Raw genomic sequence first — 22,617 nt, 5'->3', positions numbered from 1 at the left:
TCCCTTCTCTTCCAAAGACCAGGCTTCGTAACCCCTCTGTTTCTGCTTCAAATGGGCTTTTTGCCATTCATCAAGGTGGATAATCAAACTAATTGTGAAGTGTGTGATTCCCCCAAGGGGCTCTCCCTCCATAAGATATGTAAATAATTAGCAAGATTAAATGAGAAATTATTAATTCCATGCTTATGAGAACATTCTCTGTTGTGGCTGATGGTGTAAAACAGATCCAGAAAGCTCCTGGGTGGCTGTGGGTCACTGGGAAGGAACAGCCCCAAGTGTATCCTTGAGCAAGGTGTTCCAGCTACCCCTTGAAGCCTGATCCAAGCATCATGAAAGCGAGAAGATGCCTTTTTCATAAAGCACAGAAAGGAATAAGATGCCTCCTGTTGTTTTGCTTAACAAAAGCCTCTTTTATGTTCTCTTGAAATAAGACATCAGTTGTTTGATTTACTCCTGGCTGTGCTGCCTAGGTGCTAAAGTGCAGGTTCTTCTGCAACAACCCCAGTGAAATCACAGTTTCAGTTTGCACTTGTTTTCCCCTCTTCCAGAAAAATAGTCCTCTGTGTCTTGCTTTGAACCCACAACTGCCTGCAATTTGGTGTCTTGCAGCAAGCACAACCCTTGTTGTGGAATTCTGGGCTTTCAGACCTCCTCTGGCATCCTGAGGGGGCCTCTCCAATAGGCACCAACTATTGCAGTGGGGACATTTGGGTTTTGGAGGGGATGTCAGGTACTGTGGGAATGAGGCTGTAGCAGATTTATCACTTCTCACTCCACTGGCTGTTGCATTTAGTGTCGAAAAATCAATGCCACTGAACTCTGCCATCTTTAATTGTGTAAATCATATCATTGTTTTATGGTGAAGCCCTCCTTTTTGCAACGAGTCTCAAGTACTCCAGGTGCTGTATCTTTTCACTTGCCCTTGGCCATGACTTTGATTTCCCATTGATTGTGGTTTTTCTTGCAGCTTCCAGACACTTTTCCCTCTGGTTCCCGTGTTTGTTGTCTGGGCTTTGCTGGAGCATTGAGCAGGGAAGATGGCAAGCTCAGGTCCTTGTCCTTGCCCTGGCTTCAGGTTTCACCAGGCAGCTGAGCTGATCTAACTGGGTGTTTTCAAAGGAGTAGACATAGCCCAAACTGAGCTCAGTAATGAGAGGATGAGGTTACTCATGGACACCATGGGCAAAGCCACTCTGTATTCTGCACTCAGAACTCACTAATTTAAGCATGAGGTTTGAATGCATTCTCTCTTAGGGAAAAAAAAAAAACCTAAAAAGAAGAAAAAGCTTGGGACTCAGTACAGAAGTCTGAATATGTAATGCTCCTTCTTGTAGTGAAACAGAAAAAAAAAAAGAAGCAGTGCTTCCTCAATTTACAGAATCAAGGTTGGAAAAGACCTCTGAGATCATGGAGTCCAACCTGTGACTGAACACCACCTTGTCAACGAGACCAGGGTACCAAGTGCCACATCCACTCTTCCCTTTAACACCTCCAGGGATGGTAACTCCACCACCACCCTGGGCAGCCTATCCAATGTCTAATCACCCTTTCTGTGAAGAAATTCCTTCTAATGTCCAACTTAAACCTTCCAGCCATAGTTTTAGACTGTGTCCTCTCATCCTGTTGCCAGTTCCCTGGGAGAAGAGACTGACCCTCACCTGCCCACAACCTCCTTTCAGGTGGTTGTAGAGAGTGACAAGGTCACTCCTGAGACTCTTTTTCTCCAGGCTAAACAACCCCAGCTCCCTCAGCCTCAGTCACCTCACAGGACTTGTGCTCCAGACCCTTCACCAGCTTTGTTGCCTTTTCTGGACTTGCTCCAGCACATCAATGTCCTTCTTGAAGTGAGGGGCCCAGAACTGGACACAGCACTCAAGGTATGGCCTCACCAAGTGTGTTAAAAGTTCAACTCAACCTGAAACAGATCCTTTCAGAGGAGGTTTGTTTCTTTTTCAGCAAAATGAAAAAAGTAGACTTTCAGAACAGCCAAAAGTCTCCCCTCCCTATCCTGAACAAAAGCTGTTCATTAATTTTCAGGGCTGTCTAACCATGTTTTAGTGTTTTCATTCTTTTATTATTCAGATCATGTTCAAAGGGAATACACCACTTCAGAATACAAAATCAAAGCAATTTTTTTTTCAGATGGTAAAAATAAATCTTCTAAGATTCCTAGACTTTTTCAATATTCAGCCAGGATGTGTGAAATATTTTGATGTCCCCCATAACTGCATTGTGTATTGGAAGTTTTTACTCACTGAGAGTCTTTGCCCTAATATAGATGAAGAAAGTGCCCTGACTCCTGTGAAAGATGATTTTGGGTAAACCCCAGGCATGATGTGGCCTCACCTCCTCATTGCAATTGATTCCTTATGCACATGTTGCTTTGGGTAAGCTTTTCCAAGAGGGTGTCATTTCTTCAGTAAATACTTCCCAGGTGCATCCTGAGGGCAACTCCCTTTTCGCTGTTCATTTTTAGGCTCATCTTCAAAGCAGTTCTGAGATTTCGGCCAGTCTTCAAGAAAACATTGCTCATGGCCATGTTTCACTCGTGTGTGCTTTGCCAACTCAGTAATTTGTGACTTTTTCTATATTTGTACATTAAAAGGAGGTATGAGGAAACCTGAGATTTCTCAAACTTCTTTTGCAGGGGAGGAATGACTGTGTGTTCACTCTCAGGAGCTGATTTCAGACAGTGTGGTGAGAGACAGACTCTTTATTACATGGCTGTGACTTCCTTCCCATGGGGAGACCCATGTGATGTGCTGCCCTAAAAGCAGGCACAGCCCTTGCCTGTCCACCAAACTCAGTCTGCCCTCCCTCCCCCTTAACCCTGTTGCTGTAGGTGTGGATAAGTACTGTTCATCCAAATAGTCCTGCACATTAGTATCCCTCAGTACTAGATCAGTGAGGACTGATTTCAGAGGTTAATGATCAGTATTGGAGACAAAGGGACATTTGGGACCAAAGAATGGGCTGGTTTCCCTTGCTTACAGCCTTTCCCATGGCTGCCAGGCTGCTTAATGTTTTATTTGAAGAATATATAGTTTGAACACTTTCAGCCTGGTAGGATGTGAGCTTTAGAAGAAAATATTCCTGCTTTCTGTGAATAAAACTGTTTGTGTATACTGGATTTTGTGCTACCATCTGTGCAGGTGGGGAGGAGCATGGGGGAGAAGGTCAGTGCCACCATGCCTGCAGTGGCTCATCTTGCTGCATGGGGCAGGGCTGCTCCAGAAAAGTCCCTGAAAATGTACCTGGCTGTTTCTTTGTTCATGGAAACAAGGGGGATGTTGTCAGGATTGCTCCCTGCTTCTCATTTGCTTAAATATACACAGCTGATAAACTGTCCCTTCATTATCAGGTAGCAAATAGTGGCCCAAATTCTCCCACGTACACCCCTGCAGCTGCTCTGTACTTCTTGTGACTTAAAGTTGAATTGGAATCCCCTACTCTCAAGGAGGATCTGGGCATTAATAACAATTCATGCTGTGAACATTTTGTTAGAAATTCCTTCCACCCTCCCTCCCTCCCTCCCTTTTCTCCCTCTCACTCTTCCTGTCTCCTGCCTCCTCTCTCTCTCTCTTTCTCCTCTGCTTTCCCTCATCTTAAGCTCAGGGACTGTGAGAGTGTTTTTTGCAAGGTAACACCTGGTGTTATGTGATACATTCCTTTCTGTTTATATTTTCTTTCCCACCTCCCTGAGCTGGTTCACCTGCAAGCTTTCCATTCTTTTACCATGACACAAATGCTGTGGATGTTCTCACTAAATTTTGTAACCCATATATAAGGAAACATGGCAAGAATTACAAAGCACAGCATTTATTTATAGTTTTCTTGTTTTGTTCTAAGGACTGGATACATTGTTCTTGGTGGTCAGAAAGTATAAAAAATAGAAGATCAGAACCTGTTGTTCTAAGCCCAAATGTTGAGGTTGATGGATTGAAATTGTGATAAGTAAATTTAGGCTCAGAGTTTCCTGGCAATCTTCTCTGTAGCACATTGTTCATAAACTATCATGTAATAAGAACTTTTATTTCGAGTCTTACAGTCTTTGAGGGTTTTGCATTTTCTTTGGAAGAAAGCTCAGATCTCGAGGCCATGTCATTAGCGTATAGAAAAGAAAATATTAAACTCATTATGTTTGTTGGAAAAATGTAATAGACAGCTTAAAAATTTGCTTTCAGCCAGTGAACAAAGGGAAATCCCCACCCAACACACGTGCTGGGGAAGTTGAGGCAGCTGCACTGATTTTTAAGGCAGCAGCAGAGCTGCTTGGCACCTGAGTCACGCATTTTGAATGCTCTCTGAGGAAAATGTGTCCAAATACTTTGATCACCAGAAGTTTCCTTTGAATCTGGGATGCCATCTGTGACACTTGGAAAGCAATACTCAGGGCTCAGCACTTTGGAGGTAGCATGTAGGTACCAGCTCACTGCAGAAGGGGGTACCAAATCCCAGTGCCTGGCCCACCTGCAGTTGAGCTGCTTGGTTGTAAGTGTGACATTGAGACCAAATTTGGATATATGGGAAGAACCTGACACTGAGCCACCTGTCACCCTCCATGGCAGCCCCACATAAGTCCAGCTGGGCTGGAGCTGCTCCTCCTATGGTGAGGACAGATGGATGTGGAGGTGGTCCAAGCTCACAGGTCTCTCTCAGCACAAGGGTCAGAGTAGTGTAGAGGTGACCCATACCAGCCATGGAAGTCAGAAATTGTACAACTCAGCATATTATTGTGTGATATTTACAGAATGCATGCATGTATAGATTTATATTTGCGGATGTAAATTTTTTGACTACACAGATCATTAAACAAAGCCCAAACTCTTGACAGTTCCTCTATTCTTCCCCTTCAACTCTTAGATGCATAGTAATTGAAGGACATTAAATATAACAAGAATAAAGCCATATTTTCCAGACCAAAGAGGCATCTTTAAAATTGATGATTTCCTTTTAGGCTCTCCTTGAGTCTGTAGAACAGAGATTACCTGGATTTGCCCCACCAGACTCTTGCTAGGATTAATCTTGTAGCTGGAAAGTGTTACATGAGTGCTAATGCCTCCAAACTGCATCAGTGAGGCAATTAGTAGCTGGGCAAAAGAGATTCTCATGGGGCTTTATTTGCTCTTTATTTCTGAAAAACAGTTAAAAAAGATTAGAAAAGCCACAAACCCCAGTATTGCTACGCCAGCTTGCCCCAGGGCTGCCTCACCAGTGCCAGCTGCTGCCACATCCACAGCTGTACCTGTCTGCCCACCACAAGGGTTCTGCCTTGGTCCATGTTCTGTTTGCATCTACATCACACCCATGACTGCAGGCTCATCTCTTCTACCTGCTAATCATTTGGGGTTTTGAAGCTGTGCTTAATACGCTGCCAAACTTGGATGCACACCAGGAGAGCTTTCCTTTGAGGTTCTCCTGACTCCTTTGAGGCCCCAAGATAAGAAGGACATGGATGGAGCAAGTGCAGAGGAGGCCAGGAAGATAGCTGGAACACCTTTCTTGTAAAGACAGACTGAGAGAATTTGGGTTGTTGAACCTGAAGAAGAGAAGGCTCTGGGGAGATTTTATTGCCAGCTTTCAATATCTAAAGGGGCTACAAGAGAGCTGGACAGGGACTTTTCACAAGGGCATGTAGTGATAGAGCAGGGGGAATGCTTTAACCTGAAAGAGGACAGGTTTAAGATTAGTTATTAGGAAGAAATTCTTTCCTTTGAGGGTGGTTGCCCAAAGAGGTGGATGCCCCATCCTTGGTAGTTCTCAAGGCCAGGTTGGATGGGGCTTGGAGCAACCTGGTCTAGTGGGACCTGTCCCTGCCCATGGTATGGGTATTGGAATGAGTTGATCTTTAAGGTCTCTTCCAATCCAAACCATTCTATGATTCCATCACTGCAGCTGTGTCCTCACCACTCCAAGCCATTAGCTCTGAGCAGCCTTGGCTATATTCACACTCCCCCTTTGCAACCCCTTAGCCAGGTTTTGGGTATTGCTGCTTGGCAGTGCTGTCAGTGTGCTGGCATTGGAGAGCCCAGTGAAGCCTTCTGAGAAGTTCAAAAAAGCAGCAAATCCCTTGTCATCTTTAGTGGGAGCAGTGATGAGGCGGTAACAACAGGCTCTTCATGTAGAGCTATTCATGGGTGAAGAAAGGGAGTGCATGAACTTTGAGGGTTCTTTTTTCTTGCCTTTTTTTTTCCTTGCTTGCTTTTTTAAAATAAGAAGATGCAAAACCCACTTCTGTATGTGAAATGGGGAGTTTCTAAGGCTGGGAGATGATTTAGGAAACTTCTCAATCTGAACTCCCAAATACAGATTTTAACAACCTAGGGTGAGAGTTGACTCTCAAGTGACATACAGATATTTTATGGAGGAAAGCTGGACTGTTGAGTAATATTTTATATGTGGTCACAAGATGGGTGAAGATGCTTTATGATCTTGGGCAAAAAGTTGAACTGCTTCTTTAGACACACATATTACTTGCACAGACTTCTGAGAAAAGCAGCCACTTCACTCAGGACACAGGGGTCAAGTATTTCAGTGTAGTTAAGGCCACTTGTGGCAACTATATCCATACACATGTCCCTGTCACACATCTACAGCACCTGGAGGGAGGATGCTCTCCTAGCAGAGCCACGTGGCACTGCTGTGGCTCTGCCTTGCACAGCATGGCAGACTTTCACTCTGTGCTTTTATTGATTTCCTTCTGGGAAAGGCCAGACTGGTGGGAGCTTGATGAAGAGGAGAGAAAAAAGAGAAAAAAAAAAAAGACAACAATACTCAAAAAAGAAAAGGACAAAAATTTGGTGTGGGAAAGTGAATTGTAATTGTAATGCTATTAAAATAGTCTTTTTTCAATAATCCAAGCAAACATTGTGCAATAAGGAAGTGGCTGCATGTTAAGTTTGAACATTTATAAGCTGAATATGCCTTGGAGTTAATCAGCTTTGTTGCTTCCTCTTCTCTGTTTTGCTGAGACGTCAAAGAATGACCAGTGTTGATAGAAGATTAGGGCTGAAACGAATATTTCAATCACATAATCATTGGGAAATCAAAACAGAGCACTTAAAATGAGTTAAGGACAGATGTCTCATTGTATGGATGTTCAGCACACAGTGCAGTAAGGTCACCACCGTATTTGACGTCACTGAGAGAATTTCTAGCGTAAGTAATGGTCTTTCCCATGGAAGTTGTGTACCACAGAGGGGTTGTAGGACAATGGTGTCCTGCTTTCAGGTTGGTGTTGGTTCCCATGTTTCAGCTTGGTTGCAGTACAGTTACTCTAGACAGGAGCATAAAAGAATGGTAGAAGTCTGAGCTCTGTAAATGGAGGTGCCTATCCAGGATGTTTCTTACTATGTTAGTGCAGCAAAAATGCATCACTACTCCAGGCCTTTCCCCTTTCTGATGCTGTCAATCTGGACAAAAAGAAAATGTAATTTAAAAAGGGCACTCAGGTACTTGGAATTTTCTGAAAATTGCATTCCTGTTCTTGAATTTTCTCAGGAAAAATGAGTTCAAGAATAAGATTTTGGTGGGGTTTCCTTTTAATATCTTAGAGACACTTAAGAGTCAGCTCATCTTTACAGAGAAAGAGAGTATATATGGTATATGCAAATGTATGTTCAAATTACTCAAAATAAGTTCCTTTTTCAAAAAAGATTGTATTTCACTACATTATACGCCTGTACTAGACTCTGTGGCATCTATGAAGTCTCAAATTATTTTGAAGGCTGCAGGTTTTCTAACACTGTATTCTCATATTCAGAGTAAGACGAAGTTAGATTCGATCCATAAAGAACACACAAGAGTTTAGGTATGTGGCCATGTGTTTGTTGGATCACACACAAATTTAGAAGATTACCTTTTTTATTTATATAATTGAGCCTTGCACTGAATAGTGACATACACAGTTATAATTACAGTGCTTGTCTGGTCATCCTAATTACTTTGCATCCTAATCACCTTGTGCAGTCCATATACAAGTATATAGATTAGGAAGCATTAGCGGGAAGATTAAGTCTGTGTATGCATTTCTTTGTCTTCTTTGTTCCAAGTTCTCAATGTCATCTTCTAGTTCTGAGCTCCAGAGGCCTGTTGTTTGTTTCAGTGCAAATAAGGTCCTGCAAAAAGCACAGAATTTAAACAAAAATTACAGCGCTGCACCTGTTGGTGTTTGTGTGAGAGAGGGAGATAGCAGGACAAATTAACAGTTCCTGGTGCAGTCAAGGGAAACACATTGGAAACTAAAGCCAAGTTAGTCCAGGCCATTCCTGGGAGTCGTGGGAAAAGGTGTTTCTCTTCTCTCCCTCCCTGACTTTCCATGCCCTGGGCTGGCAGAGCAAGGCAGAGCCTTTTTGGCCTTGTGCTGGAGCCGTTCTCCTTTTGTGAGCTTGGAAGCAAGTGGCACCACGAGGGTGAGCAACGCTGTTTGTGAGCATGCCAGTACTGCCAAGCTCTTCAGTAAATCTCAGAGAGCTGAGCCCCAGAGGGGGAGTGTCTGACCATCACCTGCCCTGCACCTTCCCCATCCAGCCATTGTTTCCACCATGCACCACAGAGCTGCTACAGAACAGTTCCCCTCCATGGCAACAGACACAATGACCAAGGTCCGGGTGGTTTTCTTCATCCTGGAGGGGTTTTTTTAGATGATTATACATCTCCAGCCCTCATGGCTAGCTCTAGTAGTTTGTTATTGCATGAGCAGCTGGTTCCTCTACAGTTCACTTCCCATTTCCCACTCCTGGCATATGCCAAAATTTGTGGCAGGGATATCAGCCACTTCTGTCTACCATCAGCTACCCTGAGACTTTTCCATCATTTATAGGAGAGTTAAAAAATATCTTACACATAAATAAATAAATCTTACACATATCCTAACAGAAAATACCTGACCCAGAGTGGGTTTAGGCTTATAGAACACCAGAGGAACATTTATTCTGCTCAGGCCAGCCTCGGGGAAAATACTTCATCTGTTCTATCATGCTAGATAGAGGAAGTGTGGGAATCTGATGAGGAGGAGGAGGAGAAAAGGGAAGCCAAGTTGAAAAAGTTAAGGAGTTTTCCACTTGATTTTTTTCACACTTTGGCTCCCAACACGAAGCCTTGTACTGCAGAAGGCAGTGTCTGTGGGTAGATGCTCTTTGAGGAGACGTTTCAAGCCATCTCTAGCTCACAGAAAAGCTGCCTGTGTTGGTAACCTGGAGTGCTTTTTTCTCCCTGGCAGAAGCTGCAAGGAGAGAAAGCTCCCAAGAGTTTGAACGCCACCCTGGCAGAGCTGTTTGGGGTCATCCCTGGGGACGGGGACCCTCTGCAGGAGCGCGGCTCCTCCTCCTGCCGGCGCTGCGCCGTCGTGGGCAACTCGGGCAACCTGCGGCAGTCCCAGTATGGCCAGGACATCGACTCCCACGACTTCGTGCTCAGGTGGGCGGAAAGCACCCAGCTACAGCTGCCTTGGCTGTCTGAAATTCACTGGAGTTTGGGGGGGACAAGCGAGTAAAGAAGGTTTCAGGGTCTGTCTAGTGAAACCCGGTACTTAAGTCTGAGTTTCAGGGGTGTGAGCTATGGGTGTTGGAGATGTGAGCTCATGTTTTAGCTTGGGCGAAAAAACATTAATAGGTGTTGATGCTGGAGCTGGTTCTGCACAATCCGTAATTGCCTGTGTTTAAAATACAGGAGAAAAAAGATTTGCACTTATGAGTAAAAGTTATTTCTGCAGCCAATGCTCATGAGTGATCTTTAGACATTTAGCTGACTGTATTAGATTTGACTTTCTTGCACTGGTTAATTCTTAAGCAGTGGTAGTGTGGGGAAGCCAAAGACAGTTCAGTGGGCAGGAGTCACCTGTTTGGCTGCAGCTAATTTATAAAGGATGGCATTGTTTCTCCCTTTTGAGGCAACAAAGTTGGCTACTTTGTTCCACTGAAAGGCAAACAGGAGTTAGGTAAGCAGAGTTTATCATCCAGAAGGCAGCCAAAATATCTGGACTAAGTTCATCTCCACCACGTCATCTGCCTTTCACACCACAGCTGCCAGCATGGTACAATTTGGAGAGCAATAAAGGTCAGGGAGGGAGGGATTGCTCTTGAAATGCCACATGTGGGATTATTCTCTCAAAAGCAACAAAAGCCTTAGTAGAAAGTTGTGCACTGAAGTCAAGAACAAATCACAAAAGATCAACACTGTTTGAACTGTTAAGCCACCTTGGCTTCTGATGTGGCTTGAGCATGTCATAGAGTCTTCAGGTGACACGTCTTCACAAATCATTTCAGGAGCTGCTTCCTGCATGTCTTGCTCCCTGCCAACAGTACCTCCCCAAAGGCACAGGCACCAACCTGGCTTTCAGATCCATGAAGGGAAAGGGAGAGCCCTCAACATTATTCCTACAGGTTGTAAATGTGAGACAGCTGCAAATGTGGGAAGCTGTGGTACTTAATTCAGTGTCCTTCCATATGGAGACAGCCCTGTTCTGTGTGGACTTTCTTGTATTGCCTGTTTTACATTTCCAGACTCCTGCAGAAAAGACCTTGCTGCACTCAAAAGCTGGTAGTAATAACTAAAGAGCAACACACCCAGGTCACCCAGGTGCATGTTTCTGCTCCAAGGCCTTGCCCATCCCATAGCCAGCCATCCCTGGTAAGGGCGAAACTCTGGATGACTTAATGACTCTTTCAGTCTCACATTTATATTGCAGCAATCTTAAGCCAGATCTGCAAGGAGTGAACAAGGTTTTAGGACTCACCATGGGAATTTGTGCAGAGAAAGTGACCCCTCTATGCATCAAACACAAAATCTCTGGTGACCTGAAATTCACTTCCACATGCTCTGGCAATACAGCCAAGTGCAGAAGAGAGCCAAGGAGTCTGAGGGGGCTCCTTTCCTCCCAAACAGCCCACTTCTATTTGTATAACTATCTGCTTTCCATCAGAAGGAAGTTCCTGCTTGGCCCTTCCTGCTGAGACTGGGTGTGAGCGCTGCCTTCTTTTGTAGGGCACCAACAGCCTCACTGTGGGTGGTAGGAAAGGAACATGAACACAAGGGCAGATGTAAGATGACCAACACGTCACCCTTGGTTTTGTCTTGATGGAAAGAAAGGCCCATGTGTTATACCTTTGACTGATTAATCTCAAGGCAAAACACAGAAAGTCCTGTGCTTTTCCAGTGTTTCTACACAGCATGGTGTGGGTCTGTGGCAGGGAAAGCAGTAACAGGGAACTCAGTAACAAATCCACGAGCTGGCAGGATATTCTAACTACACTAATAACTCCCTTGAAGGGAGTTAGAAGAAACTTAAGTAATTCACCTGGGGGAGAACTGCAATAACACAGCCTGGCATAGACTTGATAAACAGATTTTGCCTCTCCTGTTATCATTAACCAGGGCAGCATGTTGTCTGGCAATGTATGATGCTCCTCATTACCTCGTCAGCTACATCCTTCCTTGTCCTCCCTGTGCTTCTGCCAGGAGCTGAGATAATGTTATTGCAGGGAAAAAAAAAAAAAAACATTTTGCTCAGAGGCAACTGAGGGCTTTCTCTATGGTTTACACAGCACCATGGATTCATACAAGTTGCTTCAGGGATCTCTAATGTGCACTGTGCTGCACCACAGAAATATGCAAATCTCCGCCACTGAGGAACTAAAGCATCAGGGAGAGAATTGCTGATGTGTTCCCAGATTGGCTTTCAGAAGTGAACACAGGCATAGAGGCATTTCTGCAGTCCTGCGTTCAGAAATCCCCTCTCTGTTCCTGTATGGGCCACTCATTTAAGAGTTGGATTCAATGATCCTTGTGGATCTCTTCCAACTGGAACATCCTCTGATTCTGTGAATCTGTGATACATCCAACATAAGGTAGGGTAGCCCTGTTTGGCCAGCATGTGTTCACTGAGCCCTGGAGGCCCTGGGCAGATCTCACTGCACTGACTCCAGGGTTAAAGCACCCCATGTGTGTGCAGAGTGACCCTGAGTATCTGTTGGATTTGGAGTACATACTGCAAAGTAAAAGTAAGGTTTGAGTAAATGAAGGGTCAGCAGCAGGTCCTGTATTTGTCACTGTCTTTGTGTCTATATGGCACTGACTTCTGTGCCTTTTTGTGGGAGAACAATATGGAATATTTGCTGCTTCTCGTCACACATAGCATAGTTTATTGCCCTGACCCTACACATACAAATACACCTGTATGGATAAGGGGGAAGTGGAACTGCAAGAAGTCAAGCTGATGTATTTCAGGGCAATGTTTTTCTCACCAGCTGGAGGATGCAGCTTTAGGATGAAGTGAAATGTCTTCTCATGGACTCACCACTCTTTTGATAACTGTAAAGTGAACACAGGGATGTGCTCAGAGATACACCTGCTTGGTACACTCCTGTTCAGTCCAAGGAACTCCACATTAAAGCTGAGCTTTCATTTACTGTTCAGTCTCATGGGTTATGATCATTCCAGCTTGCCTGAGGACCCCTACACCTCTCAGGGCTGTCTGAAGACCCTGCATATAGCACTCATCTTAGTGATGGGAGCATATTCCTGCACCTCAAGCAAATGACTTGGTGAAAACTCACATGTACTTGTGCTTACCTAATTCCTCTTCTGTCTCAATTCTTATTTTTGGGCTGCAGAATGAACCGTGCCCCCACTGCAGGCTACGAATCAGATGTTGGGAGCAAGACCACTCACCACTTTGTTTATCCTGAGAGCTACAGAGAGCTGGCAGCAAATGTGAGCATGATCCTGATCCCCTTCAAAACCCTGGATCTGCGCTGGGTCGTCACCGCCCTCACCACAGGCACCATCAACTTGTGAGTAAGGGCAGGCACAAGGGGTGGGAGCTCCATACTTCATGTTGCTGTAGGAGATGGTAGCCTGTGTGGGGCAAATCCCTGCTTCTGGTAAAGCCTAGGGGTGCTTTACAGACCCTCTCAATTCAGAGTTCAGCCCTAAACACTTGATTTCTAGGAAAAGCTTAATGTTATGGGTGCAGTTGTTGAGGCAGAGATGGAGATCCAGTCCCTTACATCCCCAGTGGTCTCAGAGAAATGAAAAGGGGAGGTTTTGCTGGTGGAGGTGACCAGTTTGGTCAGAAGGCTTGTGAGCTTTGGAGTTCAGTGCCTCATGTTTGGCTTTTCTGCTCATCCTTTCTCCTCTCTGGTTCCTTGGGAGTGAGTACACTTGCAGAAGAGGACAAGGAGACAGAGAGGGCTGTGCAGGCTGCTCACCTGAGGCAGGGAGAGCAGATGCAGACCACAGCACTTAGTGCCCCATCCAGAGGATGAGCTCCCCTGGACAGGCTGGTCAGGAATTTGGTCTGTCTTTCCTGGTGGAACATGACTGAGAACTGTGCAGAGGAAACAATGTTTTATGTGTGTTAGCCTTAAATTCAAGAGTTCTACTTGGCAATGATGTGGCACACTGGAATTTATTCTCCAGTTCTTTTTTGAGTGCTGTCAGAAGTAAAGGTTGTCTCCTGCTAGATTTATGGCAGCACCAGAATTAGAAATTTGATCAAAATGCATGTTTCCTCTGGAAGCCTGCTAGCAGATTCTTTTCCTTCCTCTAAGCTGGCTTTTCCTAATCCAGAGAATGAAATACGTGACATTTGTACTGTGTGTGAGGTTATTTGCTGGATGTGAAACCACAGCCCTGTGGGGTTGCTTGATGACACTCTGCTACACACAGACAGCAAGAGCTGATCAAATTGCTTTCCTCCAGAGAGAAGTATTTCAAGACACTTAAACTTTTTTCCCAATTTCAATGTCTCAGAAGATTTAAACTTGGAAAAGTGTGTCTTGGGCATGCTGACTGGGTGTAAGACCCACTTCGCAATTTTATGACTCTTGGATGAAAAAACAAAGGAAGTTTTATTTCTTCTCTTAATTTTCTTTTCTCTCTTTTTAGATACATTTTAGATTCTTTTCATTTCTTATTAAGATTCCCTTAACTTGTAAAAAATCTGTGTTACCTTTTTTTATCACCAGCATTTTATACATACAGTCATAAACTGGCTTGAAAAAATCCACCTTCAAGACACAGTCATAACTTGGAAAAATCAGTACACTTAGAAAAGGGTACCACTCACTACAAGTCATTAAGGTGCTGAAAAGCCTGTCCAGAGAAGGGTCTTGGAAGTGGGGAAGGGTCTGCAGCACAAGTCTGATGAGGAGCAGCTGAGGGAGCTGGGGGTGCCCAGCTTGGACAAAAGGAGAGTCAGGGGGTCCTTCCCAGTCTCTCCAACTCCCTGACAGGAGGCTGTAGCCAGATGGGGCTTGGTCTCTTCTCTCAAGTAGCAAGAGACAAGAAAAGAGGAAATGCCTCAAGTTTCACCAGGGGAGGTTTAAATTGAATATCAAAACCAATTTCTTCACCAAAAGAGTTGTCCAGCGCTGGAACAGACTGCCCATGGGAGTGGTAGTGTCACCATCCCTGAAGGAATTAAAAAACATACAGGTGTGGCACTTAGGGACGTGGTTTAGTGATGACTTGGCAGTGGTGAATCAACTGTTGGACTCAATGCTCTTAGAGGTCTTTCCACCCTAAATGATGCTATTGTTCTATAATTTACATGGGCACATGTTTTTCAGGCAGGTCCACTGCCTGTCCCTGTCCAGGAGAAACCTCTGGGTGCTTCTTGAACTCTGAGCCCAGCACTGATTTCAAGTGAGCCCTTAGCCTATTAGGAAGATATAACTGACCACAATGCAGTCACAGCACATGAAAGGGAAAACACCTCTGCTTAATAAATTGCAGGATATATTATATATTTATAATTAGGTTGTATACATGGGCTTGGTAAGCATCTGGTATAAATTAGTGTGTATTTAACCACATGAAAGAAATACCACTATTTTAAGATATTTGCCATACTCAAAACAGGGAAATTGCATAATTAATAAGCTGGAATAATAAAAGAAGAAAATAATAAGCATACAAATCAGCAATGTACATAGCATAATTTTACCCTTGTAGAATTAACCTATGAGCATGCATTAAAAACACAGTGTCAGATAATGGTATAAAGAAATTGTTGAGTGCACATTTTTAAAGGGGAGAAAGCATGAAATAAAAATAAAACACATTTGAAAGTCAGTATTTTAGAAAGGAAAAAGTACTTATCTCCTTACCCTGGTCTGCTCGGGCATTGTTCCATGTGCACTGCCTGCATAGTGTCAGCTGAGTTTAGGCTAACAAGAACCCAAGTGTTCTCATAGCTAAAAAAGATAAGCATCCTGTATTGGTTAGACTTTTACACAGTGTTTAATTTTCTGTATTTCAGCCAAATGAAAGAACTTCCTAAAACTCAAAACCTGTGAGTTAAACATACTCTTCTCTTAGTATTATCATAATTCTTGCAAATTTTTTATGATTCAAAACAAAAGCCAAACTTCAGATTGCCTTAATATTAGCTTCAATTGACAGCTGAGTGATTCTCTCAGACATTCTCAGTCCCATTTGACTGATGTATTTCCATCTAAAAACGTCTCTCTAAGTATTCTTCCAGAAGAGACTAAGAAATGCCTTTTCTGGGATAGGAAACTTTCAGGATCTATATATTTACCCTGGTTGCCTTCACTTGCAAATCTTTTAGGAATCTGTATGGTGAAAAAACTGCACTTTGTTTGGCAAAGACAGTTACTGTATTCCTTAAAATGTTACGCATCTTGGGCCAAGGGTTCAGCAAATGTTTTGTACAATGAAATGAATGTTTTGTACAGGGACAATGACAGATTCCACTGGAGCCTGCAAAGTGGCTCATGGAAGATGTTTCCCAGGTGATGTTACACTGCCTGTAGCCACCTCCATCACAGGTGTCACTGTCCCACCCCTGTTGGTTCCTCCTGAGTCACTCATTCCCTGGCTGCCCTGCAGCCCAGGTTTTACATGAGCATAAGAGCAGAGGTCTTAATAAGTGTGCCAATATTTTCTTTCATTTTATGAAACTCTGCAGCCACGTGACAGCAGAACTTGGGCATTCTGAAACGATGAAGTAGATCTTGGTTAAAATGACTAATATGTCACTTGGCAAGAGCTCCAGCAGTCTCCTGGTTAGATCAGAGATGTCCACAACTACTGTCATGACACTGCATACTCTTTGGTCTCCTACTGTATCTATCCATGAAACTCAGCCCTCTTGTTTCTTCCACATCACCTTTTCAGAAAAGATTAACTGTTTATTTATAAGATATTAAGGAGGTGCTACCAGCAAAGAAGCTCTTTTTATCTCCATGAGCACAAAAAGGGCATGGGATCACCAAGACAATGTTTACTGATTTGCTGATCAAGGTCAGGCGTGGGCTGCAGCTGCAAGGGCATATTTGCTGAGTGAGAAGTCTGCATGAGTGTCCCTTTCCCCAGCAGCATCACCTCCTAGGAGCACTGGAACACCCATCACCTCTGTCACTGCCTCCAGCCCCGAGCACGGATGGCAGGGCGGGAGAGCATTGCCAGGTCACCACTGGTTTGGGAAGATTTAGACTAAGTTTTAGATGTGATGATGTTCTGTGGTTCAAAGAAAATAAAACCTTAACGACAGGAACCTTGTCACCTAAACCCAAGTGAAAGAAAACATTTAGACTGAACTAATGGAAGGCTTTGTTGGTTTACCACAACCCATCTAAAAAGTGTGCAGGATATATTTTGGGATATACTCCAGTTACAAGGCCAGCTCACCCGAATTTTTTCACTTGAAACAAGCTCAGGATGATTTTTTTTCTTACAGCACTTGTGATGAGCTGTGCAATGCTGGCACACACTGTGCATGAGATATGGGGAATAAAAGTTTTTTTCATTTTCATTTTTTCATTTTCATGACTCATGATTTCAAGCCAGTCATAAGGTGTAAGTTTGATGCTGGAAACTGCAGGAAGCCTTCAGCATCATCACCCTGGGGAGGAGGGAAATAGCTCTCTGAGAGGGGCTGTGTACTGGGAATGTCCGAGTTCCATGTAACCACAGAGCTGGTAAACTTTGCTGCCGCCGACTCTGAAAATCATGTGGTAGCTCCGAGTATTAGGAGAGGAAAAGTCTCCCCCTGGTGGGAGAAGGTTTTTCTGCCATGAAATTAGATGGAAAGCCTTTCCCATCATCAAAGAGCAAAGACTGCAACAATAGTGATCCAAGAATTAGAAGTCTTCAGCTCCACATAGTATTGATTCTACAGTATATTCTCAACTAAATCTTTGGTGTCCTACTGTCAATAATTAACTTGAATATTTAAGAATGTAATTGTTTCCTATAAAATTGCTTCTGTGGCAGCTCAGATTTTTTCCTGCTGTGTTACTTAATTGCAGCCTCATTTTACAACAACTTCTTGAATTTACTACTTTAGAATAATTTGAATTTATCACTGTATGTGAAGAATATTCTTTCTTTGGAATTACTAATTGGAAAATACTAATAAGTTGGGCTTTTATTTATCATGGTGCTGTCTTTCTTTTTTCTTTAACAGCACATATGTTCCAGTTCCAAGGAAAATCAAAGTCAAAAAAGAAAAGGTGAGCAGTGCTGCTTTGTGGATTTGTTCTGCTAATTTATTTGTAGGTCTTTTGCCTGTTGAGAGACTGCAAGAATCCAGCAAGCCCTTGACATTCATAAAAAGTTGCAGCCAAAATACAGACACTTTAAAAGGCCCAGCTAAGCTAAAGATTTGGCTCCTGTGTGCCATTTAGGCCATAGATCAACCACTAAATAACTGTGGTTGGAAAGAAATTGCTTTTGTGGCTTTGCCACTGCACAAGCTCTGTTCTGAAGGTTGCAACACTTCCTCTGGTGCTGCTCAGGAGCATTAAAAGTGCAGCATTGTCCTCCACAGTAACTGCTCTGTTCCTACCCATTGCAGCCATTTGTATGTACTGATACTGAGGAGACACTTCAGAGGTTTTCTGAAATAATTGTAGTATTTGAACACCAAGGATGTTTCTGACTCCCAGGTCAGTTCCTTGTAATAAGGAGCTACGTGAATTCTGAACAAATAAAGCTGTGTGTTTCCAAGTCAGTGGAGAATTCCTGGTGGTAGGCTCTTAGCCCACAGCTGCAGTAATTACCTGTACCCAATTAAACAAGCTGGGAGGCTGAGCTCAGGCCAAGTCCAGGAAGGCTTTGCTCCAGGTGTATTACAGGTCTCACAGGCAATGCTCAAGCACAGTTCAAGCACAATGTTCAAGCATGAGAGTTCAGACAGGGACAGGCTGGAGGCAGGATTTGCCATGGGGCAGGATATTAATTCCCATGGAGGAACTTTAGCCACTGTGCAAAGACTTTTTTTGTTGTAGCTGCATGGTTTGAGGCTGTAACGAGGCAGGCTCTTCCTATAACCAGGAAGAACCTCTAGCTTCCAGAAAAACAAAGGTCTCATTCTCTCAGCCTTTGGAGAGACTAATTTTCTAAAGTACAGTGTCTAGTCCATCAAGGGCTCTTAAAGCATGACATTAGTTCCAGAACATTAAAATTGCAAATTAAAGCACACACCTTTCATTCAAGAGGCCAGGTTTTGCCAAAGCCTTCAGGTGAGACCCTGAACTAGTATCAGTTTCTTTTCCTTTGCTTCAAACCATGGACCTCTAGGGTGCAACAAATAATCCCTTAGCTCATCCTTACCTGTTGTGAGGTGCATGATAACCTCTGCAAAACCCCTGTGAGAAGCAGCAGGGCAGGTTGTTAAACTCACATGACAGCTGAGTGGCAGCAGCCCAGGGTACGGTGAGATGCAGCAGCTTCCTGAGCATGAGAAGAGAACCCTGTGTTTCTTCCCACACTGTGCAATGCAAAACACCTTGTGAGAAGAGATTACACACAGATGCAATATCAGCAATTAACCTTTGACTTTGTGAAAGGAAAAGCCTTGCAGCTAACCAGATACCACTGAAATGCTGTCACTCTAATTACAAATGCAGCGTGGAAGGAAAAGTCTCTGCCTCACTCAGGGGAGGGGGTTCTAAACCAAGGGCTCCTACCAGTCCTTGGATTTACTGTACTCTCAGGTCTTATCTTAAGTGCTCTGTCTCTGGGAGATGACCTTTGTGAGACAAACAAATGCATTTTATGTCTTGTAAGAAAAAACCATACAGCCTAGAAAAATGGTGTGTTTGAAAAACAGGATAAAAGAATCATCCACGACCTGATGGGCTTCCTGATAATTTGCATTTGGTCCTTGGTTTCCTTGGATCTGCACCTGTAGAGATACCAAGACATGGCTGGCACATGGTGCAGAAGAGGCAGTTGCTCTTATGTTCCCACTCAAATTGATGGGAAGTGATGATCTCAGGGGTCTATTCCAACCTAAGTTAATCCATGGTTCTGTGAAACATGTCGTGGCATCTCATGTTTGCCTTGTTCAGGACTCCAGCTCCCCAGAGCTCACCTGCAGGGTGCTGCAGGGAGAGTTGAATGGCTAATGCCTAATTTTCATCTCACTTGTGCTGTTTCATACCCATTGGTTTCAGTAGGAATCTCCAGGATTTACATTAGTTTAAGCAGGAGGGATATCAAGACCAAGGAAGGGCTATTGATGTGTAATTGCAAATGGGAAATATTTCTGAATGCACTTAATATGGGACTTATTCTTGCTTTTCATTTGCCTTTAAGGAATAACTATTATTCCTTTCTTACCCGGTCCCCTACCCCAGTGTCCTTTAGGAATTATGTGCTACCATTGTTTTTTCCCCAGGGTATTTTACTAATGAGTCTGTGTCTCCAATTTTGTCTAGATCCTGGTTTATAATCCAGCTTTTATGAAGTACATCTATGAAAACTGGCTGGAGCATCATGGGAGATACCCCTCCACAGGCCTTCTGTCTTTGATGTTTGCTCTCCACGTATGCGATGAGGTAAAGTCTGTCTGTGTGTGGATCTATGGATAAAAATCAGGACATTTCACTCTGAAGAGCCAGGAGCAACCCCTGGCCCCTCACTCAGCCGTTGTTTCCCCCTCTCCACCTTCTCTACTATTTACCTCTTCAGACATGTGCAAGCTCCTCAGAAGCATGCAGACATGCTCAAATGCCAGCGATGGATTTTTTTAATGTCAGCAAATTGCAGGGTTTATGATGCACTCCAGGAGAATATAATTAGACATAAACAGAGATTCCAGCTGGTATCAAAAGACATCTAAACATAAATGGTATCTGTGCCCATCTTGCTAGTGAAAGTTTGGATTATGTTTTGTCTCCTATTTTCAAACTCAGGCTTGTAGGTTTATACTGTAGGTTATAGCAAGTGCCTTTGCTCCAGCAGTCACTTGGGGAAATTCCCTGGTTTGGGTGATGTGAGGTGCTCCAAGGCGACTGGAGACTCACCTAGTTATGGTAAGGCCAGATCAGCCCTACAAAATCCTGCAAGTATGGGCTTGTCAGCATGGGGCATCAAAATCACTTTGCTGGCAAAACCCCTCTCCTGGACACACATCTGCTGGTGAGAGTTTTGGTCCCGCAGGCCTGTTTTGCTTGGAGAGGTGATGGAAATACTCCTAAAGATACTGGAAGAAACTCTATCATAGTCACAGCAGATTGGCTGGAGCCTGTTTTCTGGTAAGCAGGCAATAACATTACCAAAACCAACGTCAAAATAGCTCATATTGGAATGGACCTGGGTGTGGTTGGTTTAGGGAGCTGCTTTGGGGCTATGACCCATTCTAATCCAGCCAGAGATATCACCACTCTCAGTTTAAATAAATCAGTGGTGATATTTGGACTGTTACCATCAGAGGAGACAGGCATAGCCATCAGCAAACGAGCCTTTGGGAGGGGAGAGGCTGTAGCTGTGTACACAGGCAAAGAACATAAAATCCATCTTTCTCTGAAGTAGCTGCAAATATCATATAATAAGCATATAAGTGTGGTCACCATGGGTCATTATTTGGAAGATCAGGACCAAACAAAATTTTTTTCTACTTTTTGTGGAAGAGGCATTTCCATCCCAAGCCATGGATCTCCTGAGGTCAATCATGCTTAAGGGATAGGAATGCATTTTTGTGTTGCTAAACAAGAATTAATGGATAGAAATCTCTTGTTCCCTCTGAGTTCAGGTCTGGTGGTGTCTCAGCATAGCTTAGGATGTCACATGTCTTGGGCTGTTTCTCTGTGCTCGTGCCATGCAGCAGAAGAGCTCAGGACACCACTAAGCACCTCAGGTGCTGCTGCCTGTAAATACACTGAGAAGAAAGAGTTTCTTCAGCATTTCAGATGAAGAGCAATTGCTTTCCAGTCCATAACACTTGTTCTCCCTTCCCTCCTAGGTGAATGTGTACGGCTTTGGAGCAGACAGCAAAGGACACTGGCATCATTACTGGGAAAACAACACTTCAGGTGGGGCTTTCCGGAAGACCGGCGTCCATGACGGGGATTTTGAGTTCAATATAACTTTGACTCTTGCCTCCATTGAAAAAATAAAATTTTTCAAGGGCAGATGACCCTGGCCACGGGGACAAGTGGGGGCTGCAATTTCCAGCATGCAGCGGAACAAAGCTCAGTGAAGATGATCTGGGCACCAGCCAGGTTTGAATGCGTGGATCTGCGGTGGGTTTGGAGCATCTCATGCCGCAGGGATGAGGCCGAGGCTTCCAAGCTGCACATGATTTCCCTTCTTGGGATAGCTGGGAGCTGCCAATCAGCTGGAATAAATTAATCTCTGCTTAGGCTCTATGGCTCAATTCTTGAATTACTGATGAAATATCTGCCTGTTGCAATTAGAGGAAGCCTGGGCACAGGAACAGTGTCTGTGTGTCTGTTCTCTCCTCGAGCAAGGCAGCAGATCCTTGAAGGAGTGAAAATGACTTCTGGGACTTGGGATCCACTAAGGCAGCTGTGAACATAGTAAGGATTACCTCAAAGAAATGAATTCACTTCTGCTGTTGATCTTCTTTTTGAACCACCTCTCCTCTGTTCTCTTATTACTTCTGTTTTCATGCTGTATTAAGGAAAAACATGATGAAGTTGCCTGGAGGAGGAAATATTTCAACCATTGCCTCATTTTGCATTGATAGTGTCTAGAAAATATGAATCAAATCATCTCATGTATTATTTAATATTGCTTCCTGCACAGCCATAATGATGGAGAAAATAATACTGAAAACTCCAGGAAAAAAAAAATGGCCTTTTTAGCCACTTGTTTGTCTCATTTGGTTATGTGTAATTTTTTGTGGTTTTTTGGGGGTGTTTTGGTGGAAAATACTCTGGAATGTTTTTTATTTAATCAGTTTAAAATTGGAAAGTGGACTTTCTTCAAGTCATTTATATGTGCCTTTTATAATTGTGCAACAAATGTGATTTTTTTTTTTAAGATGACAAACCCTAAATTAAACATTTTTATAAAAGGTGGGGGGAAATTAACCAAAGTTGAGCTTCTGTCTGGTATGCTTTTGTAGTCAAAACCAATAAAAACAGCTCCTATATTGTATTTGAACAAACACAATCAAGACAATTTTTTAAGGTAGCTTTTACCTTTTTTTATGGGAATATATTCAAAAGTCCCAAGGAAAATTTTCTTCTCGATTTTTTTTACAAGTTTAAAAATGTGGTATCTCTTTACAAGGTCTCTATTTGAAATGGAAAAAAAAGAAAAAAACCATGGTTTGGGATATTAACTCGTTATACACCAAGAATTTTTTGCTCTGTAGCAGCACCTACAAATACACAA

At 43.4% G+C, this 22,617-nt stretch overlaps 1 protein-coding gene across 7 annotated transcripts in view; it reads left to right on the top strand.

Moving 5' to 3' along the window:
* Window positions 1-21,619, top strand: part of ST3GAL1 (ST3 beta-galactoside alpha-2,3-sialyltransferase 1) — a 92,766-nt gene extending 71,147 nt beyond the window's left edge. For all 7 annotated transcript variants that reach the window (XM_064397782.1, XM_064397799.1, XM_064397765.1 and 4 more), the window contains 5 exons: window positions 9,221-9,417; window positions 12,612-12,791; window positions 17,435-17,480; window positions 19,692-19,811; window positions 21,218-21,619. In XM_064397782.1, the coding sequence (XP_064253852.1) occupies window positions 9,221-9,417; window positions 12,612-12,791; window positions 17,435-17,480; window positions 19,692-19,811; window positions 21,218-21,391 (717 nt within the window). In that variant the 3' untranslated portion in view covers window positions 21,392-21,619. The remainder of the gene's footprint in view (window positions 1-9,220; window positions 9,418-12,611; window positions 12,792-17,434; window positions 17,481-19,691; window positions 19,812-21,217) is intronic.
* Window positions 21,620-22,617: the final 998 nt, after the last annotated feature.

Source organism: Passer domesticus, chromosome 1 (genome assembly GCF_036417665.1).
Source record: "Passer domesticus isolate bPasDom1 chromosome 1, bPasDom1.hap1, whole genome shotgun sequence".
Lineage (NCBI taxonomy): Eukaryota > Metazoa > Chordata > Aves > Passeriformes > Passeridae > Passer > Passer domesticus.
The sequence above is the reverse complement of the archived record's forward strand: the minus strand, read 5'-3'. Positions and strand labels throughout refer to the sequence as shown.